This window comes from Miniopterus schreibersii (genome assembly GCF_964146895.1).
Source record: "Miniopterus schreibersii genome assembly, chromosome: 2".
In the NCBI taxonomy this organism is placed as follows: Eukaryota; Metazoa; Chordata; class Mammalia; order Chiroptera; family Miniopteridae; genus Miniopterus; species Miniopterus schreibersii.
This window is the reverse complement of record NC_138102.1, coordinates 173,348,799-173,368,464: the sequence shown is the minus strand read 5'-3', so window position 1 is coordinate 173,368,464 and position 19,666 is coordinate 173,348,799. Positions and strand designations below refer to the sequence as shown.

The window sequence follows — 19,666 nt, the reverse complement described above, 5'->3', positions numbered from 1 at the left end:
TAATCCCTAGCACCCATTCCTAATTTGGTCTCAGTGTCAAGGTCACTGTGAGAACAGAAGTATGGGGAAGTGAGGCCCTGATGGGCAGATGCTGTCCAGCACATGGCCCTCACTGTCTTGAATTCTGAGGGTCCATGAAGCTGTAGCCACGGTCAGCACTTGGATGATCCTGATCCCTCAGGTTTGTCAAATAATGAGATGGGGTAAAAGAGCGTACACTTACTTTAACCTGTATGAATTACCATACCACATTAAAGGGCCTCATCTAGCAGGAAACTGTATAGGTATGTATAGGAGTTTGAATGTTGATAAAAATCTAAAATAACACCAACCCAAGTTCTAGGTAGAATTGGCCACTCCTTCAGGGTTTTTTCCTCTATAAATAAACAAGAGACTTGGACAAATAATATCAAAGGTTTGTTTTAGCTTTAATATTCTGTTTTATAACTGGTTAATAGGTGTGCTATGACATGATTACACTGAAAATTAAGAAATTGAGAATGGTGGAATTCTGTTAGCAGAATACTTGAGATGCACTTTAAATTGTGGAAACATAAGCTCCTGAGGGCAGGAACCTTTACTTACTGTTAGTATCCCTTGCATCTACTGTGGTGCACCTGGCACATAGTAGGCACTCAATAAATACTAATTAAAACAAAGCTGTGCTCAATATCCCTGAGATATTTGTTCTTTCTTATTTTTGCCTTAGTGTTAACTTTTACTTTTTAAAATTTTTATAAAAGCAACATATGCACTTTAAATCACTTAGAATTAATGGAAATTGGCCTTCAAAGATGTCCCACATTTATCCTTTGGCACATTACAAACTCCTTGGAAGTGTGAGAACTCCTGATTGAGAAACCAACTACCTCGAAACACAGATGCTGAAGTTATGAATGTTTGAACATTTGATTCCTATGCCATATGCTGTAATATTCTAACCCCATAATTATGAATTGTAAAGAGCATGGGCTTTCTTTCAATCCTGGGTTTGAATCTTGATTGTGCTACCTACAACCTACGTCACCCTTAGGTAAATTATTTAATCTGAGTCTCAGTTTCCTCATCTGTAAATGACCAATTTTAGGAAGCTCTCAGGAATACTATGAGGATTAAACAAAATGTATGCAAAGTGCCTGGCACATAGGATGACCTTCCTCCCCACTCCCTTCCCATGATACTGGGCCCTAAAGAATACTGCTTCCACATTAAGTGTAGTGAGGCAAAGACACCATAGGTTGAACAAGATAATGCCTAATTGTTTTCCAAAGTGGTTTACAAAGTTCCCTCTGCTCTACTATGCTCTCCAACATTGGTATTGTCAGTTTTATCAATGTGAAGGTTTCAAAGTAGAATGTGCATTTTCCTTATTAATGAGGCTGCATACAGGAGTGAGTAAAAATATTTAACAACTCGACAGCTGATGCAGGACCACCACCTACTAGTCTAGGTATTAATCCTTTAATTTCTGGTGTGGGGGATATGGAGTCTAGGGACTCGAGTCACCAAGGTGGCACCTGGGGGGTCTCAAGGTAGTGAATGTTTACCAACCAGTATATCAGTACTTTAGTATTTAAGTATGTAACATTGGCTAAATGTTACTGTTTGAGGACCATTTATATTTCTTCTGTGCAACGCCACTTTTTTACTGGATTATCTTTGTTGCTTCCTAGGGATTCATTGTAACCCTTCATCAGCACATACCACATCCCAGTTGTCTTTTCCTAAGTAGAAGTTCTTAATTTGAATGAAGCAGAATTTGCCACGTGTTCCTGCTATAGATAGCACTCGGTCTCACTTTTGGTATCTCACAGGAAAAGCCCCTCTCCTTGTTCTCTTAGAGCATCATGGCTATTCTCAGCTTATCTTCTGTATAAAGTTTAGAATCAGCTTGTTAGTAATCAGCTTGAAGAACTCTGGGGATTTTGCTCAGATACGCCTTTAACCAATGGGATCCAGTTTGCGGAGAGCTGGCATCTTATGATACTGAATCTTCCTATCCATGAACATGGTTATATTTCTCAGTGCAGATTTTTCTTAAATGTCTTTTGATGATGTATTACAATTTCCTACAGGCGGGTATTACAAATCACTTGTCTGATTTATTCCTAACTTCTACATTGTGTATTGCTTTTTAAAAGTGTATCTTAAAATTTCTTTCAACTCTATTGCTAGTATCACGTACTTTTTTTAGACAGTGAAGATACAGTAGTATTATAAAATGTTTTAATTTAAAAAATATGAGCATAATTATATTAAACTGTATAATATACAACCTCTGCCGAAGTTTAGCTTAAATAATAAAACCTGCTGCGATTTCTGACTAGCAGATACACTGCAAAGTTCCTGAGATGCTATCAGCACAGGGAGCACTTTACTCCACCATCGCTAAATCTTTGAGGCTGTGGCTCTTGCGTCTCTTGGCCTTATAGCCGGGACGCAGGAACTCTATCTTTCTTTTCTTTGCTTCACTCTTGTTTTTGTGTTTCTTCAGCTTCTTCTTGGCGGCAATATCAGGATTAGTTACAAACTTGAAAAAAGAACAGAAATTTTCTATTATTTTTAAAGTAAATGTTAAACTAATAAAAATCAAATGCATGTATGGACCATTTTATTCACCTTCAGGCATCATAAATGTTCACACACCCATTAAAGAAAAGCTGGAGCCCCAGCTATAAAGTCTGCACTTCTCAAACACAGCCAGACCTTTCCTCCCTGGGCCAGTGTGACACACGCATGCACTGCCCCGGTTAAAAATAGTTACTGAGCCTAACAAACATGCCGGTTGTATTTTCAAACAGCGAACTTACCTCCAAAGCCTTCCTCTTTTTCCTGAGGTTCCTTTTCTCATGAGCCTGTTTCTGTACAGAGGCAAAGGCTAATGAGAAGCTCTCCAGCCCAACCAGCTTTTTGAGTAATTCTATGATTTCCTGGGATAGATTCTTCAGCAAAGGATCTGTTCAGAGACAGTTTCGTGGAAAAGGGTACATCTGAGTGTATACAAAGTCGACAACATGCGAAACAAACTCCTGCGGCATTATCACGTTTATTACTTCAGCATCAAACACTAACCTGAAACGAGCCCCTACATTTATGAGATGAGAAAACCAGCAGAAGTGCTGGACGCAGCTCCCTGCCACCACCTTCCTCATCCAGGGTTCAACAGTGGATCAGAGACCACGAAGCCACTTCCTAGCAGAATCCTGGCTCCGAAGACATTAATCTGAGAGCCAGCCAGCAATGTTTGGGTTGCCTTTACTACCCCGCTCAGCTCTGCAGATGGGGGAAGGTAAGTGTTTCTCCAGGCCACTTACTCAACCACAGGCCACGGAGGCTTACCTCTGCCATAACCTTTGTGTGTGTGTGGATTCAGGACTCCTTTGTGAAGCTGATGGAAAGCTATGCTCTCCTTCCCTCCACCTCTCCCCCAAATGCAAATCACCCACAGGTTCTTGCATCGATTTCAGGAGTGTTCAGTACACCTGTTCACGTTTCTTGAAAATAGGAACTAGGCCTTTTCTCCACTGTTGAACCCCCAGTGCCTGTCACATAGTAGGTGCTCAGTGAATGTTGGCTGATGAGAACCAAGGCAGACCCAGCCTTCACCACTGCTTTTCCTCTCAGAGGAAGGAAACTCTCTCAAGGTTGTAGGACCACACAGTCCTGCTTTGACATCTACTTCATTTGTTTTATTTTAAAACTCTTAACATCCACTTTACTTTCTCTCTTTCCAATACCCAATTCCCTCTTTTTCTATAATCAAAATAGACATTTTAGGGTCAGTGAGGCTGATAGGAAAAAGTGAAATATTTAAACTAAATACCATTTCAAACTTTTGCCTTATACTTCTTGAGAATATAATGACACTTCAGTGTTCATTATTGTTCACAGCACGATGAGGTTTAGAACCACCCCAAATTATAGTTTTTGAATAGTTATGCCTAGGAGTAAAATATCTTTTAGGAAACGTTCACTCTTAGACACGAGAAGGCACTTGGAAGATAGTCAAACATAATACAAACATGCCTATTTGTTTGCTATTAACTGTCTTGATACCTAGCAAGTTTTCTTTCTTAAACTCTGGCAGGGAGGGAGGGCAGAAGGAAGAAGGAAGCATTCAGGGGTGAGGCCGCAGTTACCCTGGTCCGAGTAGGTGCTGTTCAGTTCTCGGAACAAAGGAGCTATGATCTCTGGGAGGTACGGCTTCACCTTGTCTACTCCAAGATCCATTGCCACAGCTCCGAGAAACTTATAGATGCATGTTCTCTGAAAGTACACAGCTCTCATCAGTAGTGTTTCTCTTATACTTGCAGCCATACAAATAATTTAGAAAACAAGGTCCATTTTGGGGCAAATATTGCTTCAGTTTTGGGTACAGAAGTTCCTAGGGACTTGGGAGGATCACTACCATCACTAAAATACTTAAAACAAAAACCCCTTTCGGCCACTCTGCACACGTGTCGCACCTTTAAGGGGTTCCTAGGCGAGTAAGCAGCTTCCAGTTTCGCGATCCGAGACACCTTCTGGATCAACCACAGCAGCGTGGCTGGCGCGCCGCGCTCGTCCTTCCCCTCTTCCCTCTCCCCGTCCGCAGGGGCCCCGCGTTCCACTTCCTCTCGGGCCACACCACCTCCTGCGGCTTCTCGTCCTTCCGTGCCTTCTTCTACCTCACCTTGCTTGTCCCCAGAATCAGATTCCAGTAAATATAAGACTTTGGCTACGAACAACAAATTCTTAACAACCTAAAAAAAAAAGCGTCGGCATGCCAGCTGAGATCACTCTTCAGCTACAGCATTCACCTGGTTTCTGGCGCCCCTTCCCTTAACAGATGCTCCATCTGGTCCACAATGACTCACGAGATGTGGTCAGTACCTTGCTCATAGCCATAGGCCACATTTGTGTCCCCTCACCACCTACCAGCCCAACTGCTCTGTCAAAAGAGCAGAAAATAAAAGGCAGCAGCAGACCAACTATTCAAAAGCAATTTACATTTACTGCATATTTATAAATGCCTTCTCTATATTTAATTTTACATAGCATTAAATTTTATTTGAAAACACATAAAGATTTTTAGTGACAGAATTATTTATCTGTATTCTCTTAAGATGATTCTTGGACCACATGGTAGCATGAACATTATTTGCTTTCTCTTCAGATTCTAAGAAAAGGAATTCAATATTGTAATTTAATATAAAAACAATCAGTGCCCTTCAAAGCTTCAGTCACAATGTGGAACAGATAAGACTAAAGATGAAGAGATTTAATGAATAGCCTCCCACTGCACCGTCTTTATGGGGAATTTTATGCAGCCAAGAGTAATCCCAAACGGACTCCAGTCAGTTAGATATATGTGCATAACTAAAAATGTACTTGAGTATATGTTTGTATTTCATTTAATTTCCCAAGCATTAAGCTAGAAAAGACAAAGCAAAAAATACCAAATGTGAGCCTATTCCTAGAATGCTGGTAGAATAGGTCCCTTCTATTTAACTGGATAGGATTACGATACTTACCTGCTCTCCTTGAGACTGATCCAAGAATTTGGAATGCAACTGATGGCAAGAGGCTAGGGAGATACTTTTCATCTGTGAAAAGAAAATGGACATTGGCAGACACAATGCAAGGTATTTTTGAGTTCTGAGTAACCACAATAATACGTGAGATACTAGACTTTACTCTGGCCACTTGTGTAGATCTGGAGAGGGAAGGTTCAAGACCAAAAACTGTGAACGGTTCCCTTTTACCTGCCACAAGCATTTAAGCGAAAGGAAATGGGATACTTTCAAGCTCTGGGGAAACAGAGATCATGACCCGAGATTATTAGACGAGAGCTTTGCAACATTCCAGTACTGTTTTTCTTCCCTTCCACCCTCCTCAGTCATCAGTACTTAGAGAGTTCCCACTGTGAGGCAGGCATTGTGCTAGGCCCTAGGAAATCATGGTCCCTACCTAACATCTTCGTGAACAGGACCTCATTTAGTTATCAATGAGGTTATGAAGGAGGCAGATGTATTAATCATATTTTCCAGTGTTGATAAACATCATAAGATGAATATATGCTAAATATGCTAAATAAGCAAAGCAAATGTCTGACTAGGCTGAGTCTAAAAATTATCTTGGAAAAACCTTGGCCTTGAGGGTGACCCCTCTCTGGTTCCTATCTTTCCTGTAGATTCACATATGCAACAAGTTGTTGGCTGGAAGAATTTCTCCCAAGGGTCAACCCCAGGACAGTTACATGAACCAGAAGGAACGTCTCACACGGATCACGAGGGAAGAAAGGGGTTTTAGAGAAGCCTTACTTTTTGGTCAAGGTCACATATTAGGAACCTGACTGCTACAGGTTCTGAGAGTTTCCTTTTAGTTTTTTTGGCATTCCGTTTTCTGATAAGCTCCTCAGGTTGGCAAGAGGCAAACAGCAATCCAAAAATCTGGGCTGCAGTGAGCCACACCCAGTTGTGGGGATGTCTCAGGTGAGCGTGCACGTGGCCTAAGGGAACCAAAACACATTGTCAGGAGTCTCACAGCTTTCCAGACTCTGGTGGTAAATAGGACTAACTTAGGCATTTCTTGAGTACCTATTATGTGCTTGGATTTGGGAACTGAACATGGACAGCGCAGTCCCTGCCTCCCAGATGCTGTCAAGTAGCAAGGGAGCAATGAGTTAAGAGACACTGGAAACAACTAGCAAACCAACTCCTAACACGGTCAGAGAGACGAGGGAGGCAAGCCTACAACCAGTCCACAGGAACGTTTCAGACTCAAGGGAGGTAAGATGGCATTAACATTCACAATTTCTAAATCTGAATTAATGTGTGTATGTACATACACATACATATAAACATTTGTATATATACATACAAACATTTGTTTCTCAGAACTACTGAAATTGCTGGCTCTAAGTAACTGACTGGAAAGGTACATTTATCGCTGCTTCCTCTGTGCCAGGCACAGGGCTTTTAGACATCACAACAGTTGTGGGAGGTTGGAACTGTCATTTCCATTTACATTACAGATGAGGGGCTCAGTGACATGTCCAGCTGTGACAGGCAGAGCCAAGCCGGGTTCCAGCTCCACCTGGCCCCAAAGCTCATACTCTTTAAATATGACCCCTTGAAGGTCTTACTCGTAAGCTACACGGCCACTCTCCATATATCGCACCTGGAAAATACAGTGGCACGCTTTGTGGTGTTGGGAAATAGGATGAGAATTCCGGACCAATCATGGCGTATCTGAGCTTTAGTCTCTTGCTGTATTTCGTGCACATGGTTTTATTTTGGTTCCACAGGAACCTTTGTAACAACCTGGTCAGGTCTCAGGGGAGTCATATCAGAGTAGGCCATATAGTAATTTAGTAACTATTATTTCTCATAGGATCATGAGTTCTCTTAAAATAGATGGGTACTTAAAGCATTCATTCCAATGTCTATTTCCTACTGACTAAAAACTGGATATATTAAATTAAAAATTCTGGGTTATTTTCATTTAAAGAGTGATACGTAACAAATATCTCACAGAAATGAAATGGTTTAGTAAATTATGGCATATTTACATGATGGACTACTTATAGCAATTTAAAGGGCCAGCTACCAGTACAGACAGGGTATCAAAGTTTATATGGAATTATGCAACCGCAAAGGAGAACAAAAACAAAAAAACAAAAAAAGACTGAAGGGAAATATATACCAAATTATTATCAAGTAGCAAGGAGGACTTTGGAGAATTTTTTCCATTCTTATATTCCCCCATAATTAATACTTTCTTTTATAAATAAAATGTATTACTTACAAAGTCATAAATATGTTTTTATATATTTATATATATATATATATATATATATATATATATATGTAAATAAAATACTCCCCCAATGAAAGAAACATTTTCACTGTAATCAATATGAAAGGGCCCTTTAAATCTTCTTCTAGTGGACTTTTCCCAACATTATATACTTTCTGAAATATTCATATTCTAATTTCCTAAATCTGTTTTCAATAATTCTATCACAACCAATGTGTTTATTTTTTGATTTAAATAAAAAGACAATACTTACTCCAGATTTTACTCAAAGTCTGAGAGGGCTTGGTAAACTGAATGATGTTACATTCCTTGATGAGTTTACTTATCAGTGTAAGAAAACTAAACAGAAGGCGATCTGCAGCTTTTTCTTCAGTCTCTTCCACGATCTAAGCACAGGATAGATGCAAATCAATTACGACAACATTTCCAAAGCATCTGATGGACATTTTAATGCCACCATATAAATCTACATCAGCATTTCTCCACCTCAACACTACTGACACCTGGACTGGGTAATGCTTTGCTGTGGGAGGCCGGCCTGTGTACTACAGGATGTTTAGCAGCATCCCTGGCTTCTGCCCATTAGATGCCAGCAGGACACTGCTAAATGTTCCCTGGGGGACAAAATCACTCTCTTGAGAACCTTTGACTGTCATACACTATGAGAAGAAAACTTACTTTAACCTGCATTTAATAAAGAAGATCCAACTGCACTGAATTCTTGCTTTTATTAATAAAAAAAGCATTTTTGAATATGTTATTTAATCTATTAGCTATACCACCTGAAGCAAAGCTATAAAAATTAGCAAAACTCATATTCCCTAGCAAATACTTACATCGTCAAAGTTTTCAGGGTCAATTTCCTTTTCAATCACAGGGAGAACAGTTCCAAGTCTTCTTTCAAAAGTGATGCCTTCACTTTCCGCAAACAAGCCACAGACCAGGGCAGCTAGCTGTTTACTTAAGTTCTATCAAAAACAAACCACCATGAGACAATGTGAACACAACTTGGGAGGCTGTTTCCACAACTACAACATGAAGGTGGGCATGATTCTGTTCTCAACAGTTCTTTATGAAATCAGAAATCCATGGAGAATGGATCACTGGCGACTGACAAGAAGAATGGGGAGAAATCTTCATATCAAGAATAACATTTTTATAAAATGATATTCATCATTAGCCACTGAATAATACATTTTCTCATTTTAAATTTTAAAAAAATCAAAAGAGGTTTCATACCATCCTGCCCCATCCCCATTCTGACTTTAATACTTAAACCAGTATTAAGATAGGATACGTGTATTGTTCATATTCTACAAAAGATGGGCCAGTGGGGATAGTGGTAGAGTCAGCAAGTGGACACAATCACTGACAAAAACTACGTTCCATCAACTGAATAGGCAAGACTGGAAACAAGTACTCATCACTGGGGGCTGGTCAAGTAAACTATGACACACACATGCAGTGGAGTAACTGGCTGACATTAACCATACAGTGGGAATGCAGGTGATTTTTATGTTGCTTCTATAACTTGTTACATTTTCTGAAGTTTTACCATAAGAATGTATTATTAACATAATTAAATAAAAATAATAAAGCTATTTGGGAAAAACTAATTCAACAATGTATATGTATTATTCTTTAAAGTACGAACACCAAAGGCCAAGGCTTTCCATTGAAATATGACTAAAAGCAACCCTAACCTTCTTTGCTCCAAACCAGGTGGTAACCATATCGAAAAGCCAATCTTTTTTCTCAAGGTTGACTTTGCTGAGTAAGGATTTGATGGTCATGGATGCCATCTTTTTACACAGGGCTGAGTCGTCATTCACCATCATGAGACAGAGAGGAATAAAGAACATCCCACAGTTCTCGTGGAGCAGTCCCTGGAAGAGAGCGACACTGATGAGCACTCACACTGGAACCTCAGACGCTCCAACAGGGGAGGACCGTGGGCTCCCAAGCGCCGAGGGCGACAGACACAGCTGCCAGTTTGTCTTCGTGACATACTGTACCTGAGGGAACGTGTCAAAGAGATAAGCAATCATTTCCAAGGTGGACTCTCTTCCGGTCTCATGTTCATAACTAGGGCAAGGACATCAGAAGGACTTGTTAGTATCTTTTAAATTTACCAACAATTATTTTTAAGAAAACACTGTCTCAAGATGCCAGTCTAGTTCTTAAAAAGTGGAAAAAACTGCACATTCCCCATTTTAATGCTTGTATGTATCATGCTGCTGTGCGGTTTCACATGAAACTTTGGTAGATCTTTACCATCCTCCTCAGTGGACTCTAATGACAATCAGCGGTCAGAATGAAGTGAAAGCGACTCAGAACCTCTCTATGGAGCCTGCACAACGTCTACTAGGTATGCCAGTGACTCACAGATCATCCTCAGAGAATGTGCCGTTATGTTGAGGTTTGTTTTTCAAGTTGGCCGCCATATTTAACGAGAGAAGAAACTACCCCACCGCCTCTGTGTAGCTTATGGCTTACACTTACTTCAGCTGAGCGAGCATGAATTCCAAGTTTGGCCTCAATTTATCACCCAGGGGATAGTCAAGAATATATTTCAGAAAAACCTAGGAAGAGAAGTCACACAGATTATTGGGATCCTATTGCTCCAGCACTCCTGTTTCCTACGCTGCTTTCCGGGACAAGTTGGTAGGTTAAAAAGACCTTTCTGAAGAGTGGTCGGTTAGGTGAAGCCGGCCTCCTGAGTTGACAACTGTGCCCCTTCCTCTCTCCCACTTCACTTATCTAGGTCCTGCCCTCCACACCCGATCAAGAGTCAAGTCCTGGCCCACCCCTGGCTTGGCTCTTTAGGGCTCCAAATCTAAGCTCCCACGTTGGAAACTTGTCTCTCTCTGATAGGTGGTGTGGTGGACTGAATATGGATTGTGGTTCAACCCCATATTTCCCCTTGAGTAATAGTAACAATAATGGTGATAATAATATTAATACTGATAATAACTACTGCATTTACTAAATACCTTCTATGTGCCTAACACCGGGTTGTTTCTCGGTTAATTTCCATTACTCCCACAGGAAGGAGGTGACGTTGCCTCATTTTACAGAGGAAGAGAATGAGTTTGGCAGAAGTAAATAACCTGCTCAGGTGGCCATGCCTAGTCTATCTGCATCCCAAGGCTCTGCTTTGAAACTATAGGCTATCCTACCTCTTTTACTAATAATCTGTGAGAACCAGGCTCATCATTAAACTTTCCAGGCCTGTTTTCCCCCAGCCATGAAACAGGGGCACCAGTTCTTTTGAAGGACAGTTACAAACAGAAGTCGTGTGTGTGAAGTGCTGGGCACACAGCTAGTGTCTATTAAACAGCAGCCGGCTCTCCTTGCTAACAGTAGTTACGGAAACTTTTTCTCAAGTCAAGCTGTTTCCTTTCCTCCCGGGCCTCCTTAGCAGCCCAAACCCTCTTTTAACTCGGAGTTCATATTTCCAATTCGGACCCTTCCACCTCCTGGGTTGACAGGCGCTCCCATGATTAGGACAAATGTAGAACACAAATCTGCTCATATCGCTCCCGTCTACTGATTTCAATAGTTTTTGTTATTCTCAGAACTAAGTCCTAAATCTTTAACGAGACCACGAAGTCCCGTCTGACCTGGCTCCCTTCCCCTCCCTTAGCGCCTCCAGCCAGCGAGGCTCTTGCCCACCGCCAGCTTCCCCTCCTCGGGCGCCCGCACCCGCTCCCCCTGGGGGGAAGCCTTCTTCCTCCTCCGCGCTCCTGCCCACCTGCAGTGCTCAGGAGGCCTGCCTCTGGCTAGGGCAGCTTTCCACCTGACCAAACGCTCTTCCATGATCTTCCACATTTCACTCATTCTAAGCAGCATGCTTTCTCACATTTTAACATAGCTGAAATTGGGATGTGTCTTACAATCGATGGCATCTTGCCCTTGTGTCACAGTTTGTTTTGAGACATATAAATAATGGTGTGTCCTGTGATGAAATATGGCAATACCTTTTTCCTCCTGACACTTATGACGTATGTAATTAAATAACTATTCATTAAATTTTTGTTTTGTGCCTATTAGCACCTGACACACAGGGACATGCGTTAAGTACTCGAGGGCTAGACCACCTCATGGAAATCCTCACCACAGGCTATCACGCTGCGGAAGGAAAAGGTACATGCCACACATGGTGGGCTGTACTCAAAATGCTCCTCGTAACTGAAAAATGCCCTACGACAAAGCTGAGGCCCCTCTCACACTTGGCATATAATGGGTTCCCGAGTCACAGAATAATAAAGCATCAATATGACACAAAGTCATCTTCGGGATTCAGTCAATGTTGACAGCTCTGTCTCTAAACCAAACGGAGAAGGCAGGGCCTGACCCTTACTATGGGAGTAAATTCTCTACAAACCTGTCTGCACTGGACTCGGACAGGTTCGCTTTGTGCAGAAACGGCCAACTTGGATACTTTCCGCATGACATCATCGATTTCTGGGACCAGCAGCTTTCTTGATAAAATGGCCTAAAATACAGAAAGAAAAGTCATACTCTTCATGCTTCACTGCAGATGGGAATAAGCCGACCTGATGTTAAAGAAGCCATAGGCAGTTTTCAAACACAATGAAAGTACCTCCAAAAGTAAAAAAATGTACACTTAAAAAACATTAAAACAGAGCTCATAAACATTTTAATAACCACCCAAATCATCACTTTTATAAATTACTTAATTTTGAAAGTCTGCTGCTAGTCAAAAGACTGTGTTCCCTGTTATTTTCAATATCTGACATGAGGCTCATACACCGTAAAGTTCAGCATTCTGGTGACACTGTACCTTCAGGAGACCAAACGCAGTGGCTTGCCTTGATGTATCATAAATGTCCTCTTCAGCATATGCCAGCAGAACCTGGAGCTGCTTTTCTGTTATCTGGTAAGACTTCACTTTCTTCACAAGTATCGTCACACACTGCAAGTTACAACAGTGAGGTTAACAGCCAGGGCGTCCCACAAATCAGGATCCAGGGAAATCATGAGGACTTAATACAACATCAGTGCTTTTCACACAGGAAACCAACCCTCTGGCCCTCGCAAATTAACCTGGAAAACATTTTGATCAAGATCCCAAAGGCCGACGTGGAAAACTAACTCTGATGTTGTTCCTGGGCCTGGCCTTTCTAAGTGGAAGTGGAAACACCTCACCTTGAAACAGTTTACCACCAGGTGGAAGTTCTGACCCCTGGCAGCCCCGAGTTTTGCATAGTCCTTCAGCAAGAGGAAAAGGTGTTTCGTCAGCTGCTCCGCTTTCGTTTCTATGGAAGGCAGAGGGAACCGCAAGACCCAGATCAGGCACTGCAAAGCACCCGTGATCACCTGCAACCAAACCAAAGCAAAGCAGTCAATGCGTGGGGCAACTACACTGAGTCACCCGGCGCCCAAGGCGGTGCGCTCCCTACACAGTCGTGCTGAAGGGATGATATGCCTGCCCAGCCCACTCTGGAAGTGCAGGAAGACAGGGAAGTGTCCTATTCGCTACTGTAGAACTTACTGCTGCTCTAGGGCCAGTGAGGATGACCCGCAAGCTCACTTGCTGTATTCTTAACTTATATGGTAAACAAGTGCATACATATTATAAATGACCCTTCTATTTCCTAAGATGGTACTTCAATTTCATCATTCTTACTCAGCTTGTATTATGCATACAAGACAATCTAATAAGTATCAGAAATACAAAGAGAAAAAGGATGCCATCCCCTTTATGGAGCAGATAGCTGGCTCAGAAATGAAGCATGGGAAACAATAAACTACAATTTAATACAGTTAACTCCTGTGCAAAAGGTATTAAAAAACTGTGCAGGGGCGACTGATTTACAGGAGAATCCCTGAATCTCCCGGCCAAGCCTTCAAGATCGCCTAGGTCGGCTCGTTCACCTAGCTCAGCTCTACCTAACACACTGCCACTGCCCTGGCTGCTGTGACGGCCTTACTGGGTTGGATTAGATGAAGACACAGGAAAAAGCTCCAGTCAGAAGGACTGGGACATAAATCCCAGCTCTGCAGCTTTTACCTATTAGACTACAGATGCTGCTCAACCTCTCAGAACCTTCACCGTAAAACAATCTGAGGAAGTGGGAGGGTGTAGGCTTTGGAGACTGAGGCTCATATCCTCGATCTATGATCTGGGGCAAGTCACTTAGTCTAAGGCCTAGTTTTCTCATTCATAAGCAGAAACAATAATAGTAAATGCCCCACAGATTGTTCTGAGGATTCACAGCAGGGAGTACGGCTAGTGACAATGACAATGAGCGGTTGATGATTACTGACACTGGGACACCACCACTCACCCTCACGAAGTTGCTGAAAGGACCAAATGAAGTAATTAATGTACCTAGAAGGGATTTTAAAACGGTGAAGAGCTATCCAAATATATAAGATTACTAAGCTGGGGAGCAATCTAATGCAGGGATAGAGGTGGTTCAAGGTGTCATAAATCCCTTTAAAAACCCAACTATTTTGTGATGCACAAGCCTAGAAGTTAAGCTCTAGGTATTCTACACAACCCGGCTGTGAAGGAACAGGTAGGTAGGTGCTCACCTTCACATCCATGGAACCTAGGCAGTCTACGAGGAGAGACACAAACGGATCCAACATTTCCAGAACGTGTTCGCTCGAGGACTTGATCTTGGAAGTCTTCAGACTCAGATGCAGCAGCTAAAAGATTTAAAAAGACATTTTACAGCAGGTGCCCATAAGACCAAATGAGTTAAGTAAAGGTGAAATGACTTTAAGAGACAACCTGAAATGTTAAGATGCTTCTATATGATATATAAAAATCTTGAAAAAAACGGGAAACCTGGGAGAGTCTCAGTAAGTGAAGAGGTGGGAGCTCACTGTGCAGCTGAGATTCTAAGTTCATTTACCAAATGGTTACTCAGCATCTACTCTGATCAAGGACTGGCTTGGCATGCAGGACGTGGTAATGACCAAGATGGACATGGTCCCTACACTGGCGATCTCAGCCAGTGAGACAGACTCTAGGAAATAATTAATTGTGAATGCAGGGTTCTGTGGGGATCTGGGCAGAGTGAGGAGTGGGCAATGAGGTCCTGGGGCAGGAACAGTGTGGAGATGTTAAGAACAGACAGAAAGCCATGTGTGGCTGGAATGTCAATTGGAATGGTACAATATGAGGCAAGGCTCTCTCCTAGAATAAATGGAAGTCAATGAAGAGTTTTTAAAAGGGATGGAAATGATCAGACTTGTGTTTTTAAAAGCTCACCACCTTGTAAAAAAATTCAAAGTAGTTCAGAGCTGCAAACTCATGGGCAAAGCAACAATGAAACCATAAAAAATATTAAGTCAGAATCATTAATTCTGAGAGAATTATATTAGTAAAGTAAGTACTGAAAGAGATAAATATAAATAGTAAACGAACCAATGCACCTTTAAAAAAAACATTCCATAATTTACTTGTGGTAAGGCATTTACAGAAGAAATAGGCAATACTAGATTCAGCAGCACAGTAGAGGCCAGACCCACTGGGGGCAGTGAGTCTCACTTTAGGGCTAATTCTTACCTGAAGCCCAGACTCAATAAATATGTGCATGTTGGTCTTCCTGCTCACAACAGCTTTCTGCCCGCCTCGAACTGGAGTTGGGGGAAGCAGGAGACAGCTCTGGGGTGGCAGACGTGGATCCGGGGCCGGGGCTGCTGGATTTCTGTCAATCACAATGGAGTAAAACATAAATGTTGCATTCCCATAAGCTACTGTGGCCCTGTCTGGGAATGAGAGTTGAGTACTAAATGTGCTGTCTGCTGTGGACAGTTTTTTCCTCCCTTAACCATGAGACACAGAGGACACTCCCTAATTCAGATGAACAGCAAGGGGACACTCCCTTTCTTTGATTTCTGAAAACAAATGCCAAGTAGTCTCTTTTAGAACACAGAAGCAAAATCTAAAGGAAGTTTTCCAATATGGCATTTTTAAATCTTTGAAGATCTAAATCTCTATTCAATCAGAACAAGAGGTATATATTTAAACTCTATCCTAACTTTGATCCAATCAATATCCAAACAAAAATGGTATCTAAGAAATGCCACAAAAACTAGCTGCTTTCACAGCTACTTCATTTATCAGAAAAACATTATTCATCAGAAAAACAATCTCATGTTGAAATGTATCTCTTGAAGGGCCTCAACCCAAACACTATAAAGTAGGGCCATCTTATAAATCACATAAATATTATGCTGTTGTTGTTGTTGTTTTAACTAAAGCAAACTATTAAATTAATCCACTTAAAAGTGAATGGCTTATCAGAAGCAAGCACCTAAATGAGAGTTTTGTTTTGTTTTTTTCAAACTTACTTTTCTTTCTCTGTTAACAGGGGGAGATTTTCACTGACCAAACCATAACTGAGCAACAGAATGGATTCTGCAGTCATTTCCTGATTTACGATTAATCCTGCAATGATTCGGCGTAAGGTCTCATGAACTTTCCGGGCCAGTTTTAAACTCGTGGTATTTTGTAAGATCTGAAGGCAAACACAAATGTCATGCTCAGGTAAACACAGAATTGCATTTGGATTTGTTGTAATGGTAGCTCTTAAATATATATATATATATGTATATACACACACATATATATTTGCTTTATATGTTTTTTTCTAATTAAAAAACATTCTTAATAAGATTTCAAACAGATATATCGTCAAATTTACCCATTACCTCAACCCCAGAGAAAACCAGGGTCAGCAGTGTGGGTGCCCCCTGGATATCCTGCACCCCCTCTCTGCTCTGTGGGTTAGGCCAGAAGGCACAGAAGATATGATGTGAGACTTGTAGGATGTTGACCATCCAGGTGCATTAAAGCCATTTCCTTGCACAGGACCACGTATTACTAACCTGCATTAGCTTGAAGGGATTTGACGAAAATACATGAGCTCTGTTAAGTCTTTTTCATCCTCAAAGCATATCTAACATTCTCAGATCAGGCTAAATGCATTCTAGGAACAACTATGGAGTTAATCCAGCACTCGAACATTTGGAATTATAGTTAACTCGTGCCATTAGATAGGGCTGTTAGCTCTAGTTTTAGTACATAAAACTGGTAAAAAGAATAAGTAATGTTTACTGCATATTCTCCCCTGCAGTAGGCACAGAGAACTCCATGGAGGGAAGTAATTAGAGTCCCTGCCCAATAGGAGGCAGAAAGAAACAGCAGAAAAATGAGAGCTTTGGATCAGAAAGATCTGGAATTAAATCTTGAGTTTCCTTCTTACCCCTGTTCCTTTCTACCTTTCTGAGCCTGAATTTCTCTCTCTAAGATGGAAGTACCATTGATCTCACAGGTAGTTGTGCAGATTAGAACAGATAATGAAGCACAATGTTGAGAACATAATATACGTTCAACAAATGCCAGTGTTCTTCCTCTTGGCATTCTGGGAGCAGTGGTCTGACCACAAAGGCTATGTTCTTAGCTGCTGACTGGACCCAGCTGTAAATATTCACCTGGTCTATTCTGTCACCTTTCCTCTTGCATCTCAGGGTTTACATCAGGGACTCTTATTCTTGGATTAGAAGGCTCGGCACAGGGCTGCCAGCTAGTGGCCACATGGTATTGGTGTCCTTACACCGGGGAAATCTCGATCAAGGGCAGCAGGTTTGCCCTGTGAGGCTCTTTTTCAAGATCCCTGTACTGCATTCAAGTCCTCACCTCTTTCAGTGGAAGAATAAGTTTTGTAACCTGATCTTTTCCTACAAACTTGCCCAGGATTTCGTAGGAATCGTAACTCTTGCTTCTTCGGGCCTCCATGACTTTGGAGAGGATCTGCTTCACTTCCTTCTCTTCGGCAATGGCACCGAACAACTCATGGTTAAAAATCTTTAAAAGAAAAAAGCCGAATGGCAGTTACGTACATTCAACGAGATATGCCAATATAAGCAGTCTTTGAAAAGAGCACTGGCACGTCCAAATCAAGGAAAGCAAGTTTACTTTTTTCAGTGGAGTGTAGGGACCAATTACTAAAAAACAAATACAGAAACACCTGAAGATTTACACTAATGGGAAACGAAAGAAGAATACAGTAAGTTTTCAATGGTGTCGATAGGTCTGCAACCTTAAGCGAAATGAAGCGTAACAAAACCAATTTTACCACAGGCTGATATAAACATTTCATCAGTGTTATAATGAAATGGCATTACGCAAGGACCTACTCTACTACACAGATTTATACATATAACTATAATATACAGACAAGTCTTAGATATCACCAAAAAGTAGCTTAATTTCTTTTAAACAATTCTCATGACATCTACAACTTAGTTATAAAAATTAATGCATTTAATTCAAAATGTTAGTGCCTGCAGTTTTAAATAATGAACAAAATGTTGTGTGGCAAATTTAATCTCCTCCTAATCCAACCTGCCTCACCCCCAAATGATCAAATTATTCCATTTTGAAAGCTGCTTGTTATTAATTTTTCACTATTATAAATAAAACTCTGGTAAATATACTTTTATATAAACCCCAGACCACATCTCTGATTCTTTTTTTAACACAGAATTTTGGAAGTGGCTGAAATTTTTGCTCAGTGCCAATTTTCTTCCCAGAAAGGTTGTACCAACTTATGACCTGTACCAGCAAGGGCAGTGCGCCCAGCTCACTGCACTGGAGTCTAAGGCACGAGGCAAAACATTAACTTCATTTTCACAAGCTGTGATTCCCTTCTTATTTTGTAAACTGATTTTTTGGTATCCTTTTCCCACTTAAAAAAAGATTTAGAATTCCTTTCTCTAAACCTTACCTCAATCATTATATCTAAACAAGAGTCCAAATCGCCAACTTGCAGCTTGTAGGTCAGGCCATGCAGCAACATGTTAACAGTGAAAGTCAGCACGTGGACCTAAAATGAAATGCGTAAAAAAGTACGACCAGTTAAGAACACCACACTAGAAAAAACAAGACCTAAGAACTGCTGCAAGGAGAGCACTCAGGGTATATATCTGCCATGACTGCAGGGAGAAGCTCTGACAAATGACACATACTTGTATCGCTATCTAAAATCCTTCAACCAAACGGTCACTTTGTACAAAAGATGCTCAGAAACACATGACCATGCTTAGGATTTTTGCGACTAAACCAGCCCAGGGACTTATAAAGGCACAAGAGCCTGGAACTTTACAAACCAACCTGTGAATTAAGGAGCTTGCAAATGTTGAATGAATCAAAGCTGGTACATAAAGTCTTATGAAGGAAGCAAATAAGTGTTTGCTCTCAAGAGTAACCATAGCTAACATTCCTGGGAGCCTACATAAGCGAGGCTCGTATTAATACCCCACATGTGCTGAATCACTCAGTCCTCACCCATTCTATCTATGATGTAGGTGCTGTTATCGGCACTTTTAGAAGAGAAAGCTGAGGCACAGACAGGTAGAATAACTTGCCCCAGGTCATATGGGTAGGAAGTGGTGGAGTCAGGATCTAAAAGCAGACAGGCTGGCACCAGAGCCCCAGCTCCGCCTCACTACGCTTCGCTGCCTCCCAAGCATTCGGATTCTTTTTACTGTTTCCAGCACTGTTAGATTATCAAAGTAAACATCCGATAATGATCACAGGCCAAGGAAACACACTGAGTTATCAATAAACAGATTGGATTTTAAAGGTATAGTTCCATATGTATCTACTTGAGACATTTCAGCACTTTTACATATTTACAATGTTTGCTGAGGACTTCACACCATTTAAAAACCCTTTCGGGAGGGTGAAGAACGACACTGGGGGACTGCAATTCTGGTAGCATCTACATGACTAACACTATAAACAGAGCCCCAGTGATGAGTGGGATAAAAACACAAAGTCTAATATTTGTATCATGGGAGTTCCAGGAGAGGAGAGAGT

General features: G+C 41.3%; 1 protein-coding gene across 1 annotated transcript in view; it reads right to left on the bottom strand.

The window, feature by feature from the left end:
* Positions 1-430: 430 nt before the first annotated feature.
* Positions 431-19,666, bottom strand: part of UTP20 (UTP20 small subunit processome component) — an 80,985-nt gene continuing 61,749 nt past the window's right edge. Inside the window, exons 44-62 of the mRNA XM_081130767.1 lie at positions 18,573-18,671; positions 17,483-17,650; positions 16,135-16,301; positions 15,347-15,488; positions 14,365-14,481; positions 12,973-13,143; positions 12,608-12,739; positions 12,188-12,298; positions 10,303-10,382; positions 9,816-9,885; positions 9,504-9,686; positions 8,637-8,768; positions 8,054-8,186; positions 6,303-6,490; positions 5,514-5,585; positions 4,467-4,742; positions 4,140-4,266; positions 2,811-2,956; positions 431-2,530 (exon numbers count right to left, since the gene is read on the bottom strand). Coding sequence (XP_080986893.1) covers positions 2,375-2,530; positions 2,811-2,956; positions 4,140-4,266; positions 4,467-4,742; positions 5,514-5,585; positions 6,303-6,490; positions 8,054-8,186; positions 8,637-8,768; positions 9,504-9,686; positions 9,816-9,885; positions 10,303-10,382; positions 12,188-12,298; positions 12,608-12,739; positions 12,973-13,143; positions 14,365-14,481; positions 15,347-15,488; positions 16,135-16,301; positions 17,483-17,650; positions 18,573-18,671 — 2,670 coding nt within the window. The 3' untranslated portion in view covers positions 431-2,374. The remainder of the gene's footprint in view (positions 2,531-2,810; positions 2,957-4,139; positions 4,267-4,466; positions 4,743-5,513; positions 5,586-6,302; positions 6,491-8,053; positions 8,187-8,636; positions 8,769-9,503; positions 9,687-9,815; positions 9,886-10,302; positions 10,383-12,187; positions 12,299-12,607; positions 12,740-12,972; positions 13,144-14,364; positions 14,482-15,346; positions 15,489-16,134; positions 16,302-17,482; positions 17,651-18,572; positions 18,672-19,666) is intronic.